Source organism: Enoplosus armatus, chromosome 21, assembly GCF_043641665.1.
Source record: "Enoplosus armatus isolate fEnoArm2 chromosome 21, fEnoArm2.hap1, whole genome shotgun sequence".
Lineage (NCBI taxonomy): Eukaryota > Metazoa > Chordata > Actinopteri > Centrarchiformes > Enoplosidae > Enoplosus > Enoplosus armatus.
In genome coordinates, this window is record NC_092200.1 from 14455010 (window position 1) to 14460686 (window position 5677).

The following is a 5677-nucleotide window of genomic DNA, read 5'->3' on the forward strand; positions in this document are numbered from 1 at the left end:
GTAGGTGATTGAACCCAGGCTGTCAGAGTTGACTGTAAATGAATCTGGGCGTCCACTTCTCTGACCTCTACACTGCTTCAGCACTTTAATGTCAAGCTGCTGCCTCCTTCTCCCAGTTAAATAATCCATTTATGGTGGAGAAATTGATTTTTCATGCACAGATCATAGTTACATTTTAAGATTTTAAGATTTTGCCAAAATGTCATGGTAACAGGCCGGTCAGCACATGCAAATCATGATAACTATGGTTTTAAACTGAAGAACAGCACATGCAGGTGTTGATCAAGCAGCAACACTTCATTGCATTATCCCTCTCTCCTTCTATCACCTTGTCAACAGTGAGGATGTTAAAATGCCAGTCCACAGGCTCACTCCCATCCTGCTTTGCTTGTTACCCATGTGGAGAATACTGACGCCAGCCTCAAGTCACCCACAACACAGCCGATGCCAACTGGTAAGATGTCTCTCTTCTACTCAGCTCGACTCAATAGAACGTCTTGAAATGAACTAAGTGAGGTCTCAGGGACGTAGGTGAAAGTCCTCCTGATGAATGAAGCAGCTAGCTAAAAAGACAAAGCAAAATAACTTTTTCACAACCTGACGATCCCAAAATACTTCCTAATAATATATTATTACTGATATATTAAACAGTAATTAGTCATTTACTAAACACTAATAGAGACAGACACAACCAACAAACCTTTTATAAAGTATGCTGTAGTGGAAAATGGTACACAATCAACAAAGAAAAAAACTCTGCTGTAGGTTTTATATGGTTGATTTAACATTTTAAAATGTAAATTGTTTAAGTATACATCTCAGAGTTTAAGCAATAAAAGCCAATTTCTCACTGTTTCTGGTATGAACTATGTGCAACTGAAAATGAGCTAAATGTTAACATCACCATGCTAAAATGCTCACAGTGACAATGCTAATATGTGGATGTTTAGCAGGTAACAATTACCATGTTCACCATCTTAATTTAGCATGTTAGCATGCAAACATTTGCTAGCACTAACAACAAAACATAACTGAAGCTGATGGGAATGTCATTCGTTTTGCAGGCCATAAGTGTAGGTCAAATTTAAATTTTGACCTCATGGTGGCGCAAGAGGAAACGTATCTGCCCTCTAGGTACCTTGGATATGTCCAGAAAATGTCATGGCAATGAAATAGAGTCGTGCCGCTAGTGTGGCTAAAAACTAAGAAAATAAAGCTTAAACTTCTGATGCTAGATAGAGTCAAGGAAGCTGACTGATATAAACCCACAAAGGATTGAATTCAGCTGCGTGATTTTTGTTCCTGAACCTTACAAAATATCCAATTTAAAGATTAACAAGCGTTTAGAGCGATAAAAGTGCCATGGTGCAAACAAATAGTGCATGTGGACTGAAGGTGAATGCAGATCTGGCCCTTTGAAAGAGTCATTAACAAGTTCAGCTGTGGTACCTGAGTGAAATCCAGTTTCTGCAGGATTTATAAAAAGCCCAAACATGTCTCTCCCACTAAGAGATATACAGTACAATACACTAACACACAAACTTAAAGTTATGTGCTCTCCTTTTCTCTGCAGATACAAAGAACGGCTCTCTGCAACAATGGCAAGTTCTCCTTTGTGCCTGCAGGACTGCCAGACAACATAGAGGAGCTTCAGCTCATCTACAATGACATTCAAACACTACAGGACCATTCTCTCCTCAGCTACCCCTCGTTAAACACCCTGAGTTTAGCTTGTAATAGGTTGGAGAAATTGGAATCAAATACTTTTCAAGACTCAAAATTGTTAGACAGCCTCAATTTAGCAAATAACAATCTTTGTATTGGCTACCAAGTAACCAGCTACGCATTAAAAACTCTACCCAGGCTCAGGGCTCTTGATCTCTCAGAGAATAAGCTTGATGACGAAATGGTGGCCACTCTTCTCCAAAATCTGACATCCCTGGAATATCTCAATCTTTCCGGGAATCTCTTGCAGAGACTGGATGAGACCTCGTTCAGGGATCTTCACCAACTCAAAGAACTAGACCTGCAGAGAAACATCATGTTCGAGATTGATGGCGCCTTCGACGGCAATCCCAAACTGCAGCGGCTCAACTTGGCCTTCAATTACCTGCCTTGCCTGACTGACTTCCACATGACCCAGCTGGTGGTCCTCAATGCCAGCCACAACTTCATCGAGTGGTTCATCTCCAGACAAGACCTTAACGACACGTTCCAGCTGGAGACACTTGATCTGTCAGATAACAAACTGCTCTTCTTTCCTTTCTTGCCCAACCAGAGCCACTTGCGGAATCTTTATCTATCCCACAACAGCGTTAGGTTTTACGAACACTTGGCAGACAACTCCACATACCTGAACTCAACTACAACTGTTGAGTTCTACAATCTGAAGAAGTACACAAGTAATGTGACGGTTAAGCTGTGGGACGAGAGCCTTCATGGTGACATCTCCTCTCTGGAGATTTTGGATCTAAGAGGAAACCAGGTGGAGTATTTCCCTCGTAGATTCATCCAGAAAATGCCTGCCCTGTCCAGACTTCGAATGTGTACGAACTGTCTGGAAACCTTAAATCTAACGTCAGAACAATTCTCTGGCAGCTTGTATGAGTTGGACTTTAGCAACAACAGGCTGAAACAGATATTTGCAGATGAAGGTACACTGAGCGCTCTTGGAAATCTGACGTACCTTAACCTGAGCCTGAATGATCTTGACTGGTTACCCTTGGGATTCTTTTCCTCATTACCAAGCCTCAGGTCAGTGGATATCAGTTATAACAACATTGACATTTGCCTGCCTGAGGAAGCTGAGACCAATACAGATACGATCTCAGCTTGCGTGGATTGGAAAAATGTTACATCCCTAAGGCAGCTTTACCTTAAGGGATGCAACCTTGGAAGAATTCCGTCGTCTGCGTTCGCTGGGTTGCCTCTAACGCACTTGGAACTGTCTGACAACCCTGGACTCATTGTCCAAGAATCGATACAAAGTCTTAGCAGAACGTTACAGCATCTAGGTTTAGGAAACACTCACATACAAGACTTTGACTTCTCCCATTTCCAAAGTCTAAAGTCTTTAAACATTTCAAGGAACTCTCTTTCCCATCTGCCCCCTTCACTTCTAAATCTACACCTGAAAGTGCTCGATTTGAGGGACAACAGACTTTCCAGTATTCCCTCAGGTCAGGCTAACACATTAGCCCCAAAACTACACACTGTTTTCCTCACAGGAAATCCGTTCAACTGCTGCCAAACAGAATGGTTCAGGACCTTTGAAACAACAAAGACAATCAACATGGTCGGACAATCATACATTGAATGTGAGGATCTCTTCCAAAGGACACACAGAGTGGAGCATTTAGAGCCATTTTTGTGTTTGGAGGAGGTTGAGGAATCTATATTCTGGTACATTCTGCTTATTGTACCCGCCTGTCTTTTTTTTGTGGCCATTTCGATTATTTTTCTCCTCACCTTCAAGCCCAAAATGCTACAAAAATCAATCAAAAATAAATGTTTGAAGCCTACATCTTACTGATACTTTATGAACCCTAAAGAACACATTTTGTACAGTATATGTGAAATGTAAGTGAATGTATAAAATAAATTCAATTAATTGTAAAACTGTCTCCAGTAATGAATGAGCAATTCTATCTTAAACAACAGGGTATTCACTTTTTCACAGTGTTGTGCTGTTGAAGTGCGGTTCAAAACCAGACCCTAATCCTGATATCCTCATGTAAAAATGTGGCTGCGTTCTTGTGGGACTGAGTGTGTGTGAACATAGGCAGAAGTAGTGTGATGCAAGCTGTTGCTATAAGCAGCAGAGGAAACATGAAATTTCCTGTTTTGCTAAGATGTGCAGCAACTGCCCAGTTCTGTATCTCAGAGAGGAGGGGTTTGAGGTTTCCTTCCCATCAGTGAGACACAGATGCAACATTGACATGAAATTCCAATGTGTGAGTACTCACGAGGAGTTGGTTTGGACCAATATATTGATACTCGCTAATCTATAATGCTGTGCACTTGGCAGCAAGTAACAGGTCATTGAGTTTAAGCACATTTGTCCAGATATCATCGTAAACATTACACTATCAAACAAGGGACATTAACTGCATATTATAGCACAGAGACGATGCATTTATCTACCTTTCTGTGTGTGTGTGTGTGTGTGTGTGCAGTTGTTCAGGAGTGGGAAGGCTGGTAGATCAGAGTGTAGCTGTGCAGAGTGCTGGAGGCCTAACCAGAAAGTAACCAAAATACCGCTGTGGTGATACTCAAGGTCATGGTGGTTGGAACATAAAAAGAGAAACCAGAGTGATGCCTTGTCAAAGCCTCCAAACACCATAGTTTTTACATATTTTTTACAACCCAAAGTTGTCAGTCAGTTAGAGTCAAACGATTTTTGTTGTTCATCAGCAGGGCAGGAAGGATTAGTTTTAAGCATGCAAATGGGTTCAAAAAGTGAAACAAAGAAATGCAGTCAACTCAGGGCAGCAGTTGACTAGAGGTGGAGAAATAGACTTGGGACTTGAAGGTTTCGGGTTTGAATATCTTTAATCACCACTAGTAGTGGGAACAATGAGTCAACCTGCACTTGAAAACCAGTGCAAGTCTGCTTCGAAGCAAAACCACCCGCAAATATTCTGTTCAGGGGTGCAAATTGAGGATGTCAGTTTCTATGAGGAAATAGCAGATGGTATAAAATAAAGATGTCTGGGTAACTTAATGGAAGCAAGAAGTGATAACGTGCTGCTACTGTTCTGACAAAACGGCTTAAGAGTCCGAAGAGCCAAGAAATCAAAATTTGCTGAAAGCGCTTTGCTACTAGTCACAGATTGTTGACCAAGAGGAATTTCAATTTGATTACTCAGCTACACTGGGTCAGAAGTCACGACTATATATAGGTTAGGGGGCATTCACACAACATGGCAGCCTGATAACTTTGCAGCTAACTTAACATGTTGTATAAATGCTCTAGATGTGATTGCACAAGCCATATTCAGTGGTGGTCAGCTAAACAAGTGACAGTATTTGAACTATAGGACCACTGTAGTGTGCATACAGCTCAGCAAACTCGCCAAACACACATCGTAGAAGCTGATTTGTCTTTGCACAACAGCCCAGCTATGGTTATGGTGTCAGTACTTGAGGTGACTTACCAAATATACACTACAGCACTCTTTACAAGAGCTGTGGTTTCAAGTAGTGGTCACAGTTTCTCACAGATAAATGCAAATGAGAATGGAGAAGTGAAATTTGACCAGAAGTGGTGAAATGAGATTCATTTGAGTTGCATTATGACAGAAGATGGGGTACTGTGGTACATCTAAACTAGATCTACATACAATCTAGATACAGCATATGTGGATACATTATACCAGAGGTGGTCAGCATCACATGCGTACTATATGTGAATGTAAATGTGTCCCTGTTTCCATTGAACGAGGTTGTTTTGCCTGCTTGAGTGTGGTCTGCAAAAAAAGAGGGGCATTGAGCTAATTGCTAACACCCACATATCTGCGAGCATGGCTACCAAAAACACACAGCCTTCTTAGTGATGACAAAATGTCTTTAGGATAATAATATGGTGTCTACCTGTTACTCAGTTACATCTGTGAACCAGCCTCTTCAACAAACACATCAGATAAGCAGCAGTGTTTTTTTTCTTGCTTTTTTCTGA

At 41.2% G+C, this 5677-nt stretch overlaps 1 protein-coding gene across 1 annotated transcript; it reads left to right on the forward strand.

Moving 5' to 3' along the window:
- Positions 1-352: 352 nt before the first annotated feature.
- On the forward strand, positions 353-3556 carry nrros (negative regulator of reactive oxygen species). Its single transcript, XM_070928447.1, has 2 exons — positions 353-454; positions 1574-3556. Exons 1-2 carry the CDS (start codon positions 353-355, stop codon positions 3530-3532), a joined length of 2061 nt encoding a protein of 686 aa, XP_070784548.1. The 3' UTR covers positions 3533-3556.
- Positions 3557-5677: the final 2121 nt, after the last annotated feature.

What these genes read in the sequence shown, in the direction of transcription:
- nrros (XM_070928447.1), top strand. Translation starts at nt 353, where the DNA reads ATGCCAGTCCACAGGCTCACTCCCATCCTGCTTTGCTTGTTACCCATG. An exon ending in AACACAGCCGATGCCAACTG is followed by an intron (nt 455 to 1,573) that starts GTAAGATGTCTC and finishes TTTTCTCTGCAG; the next exon opens with ATACAAAGAACGGCTCTCTG.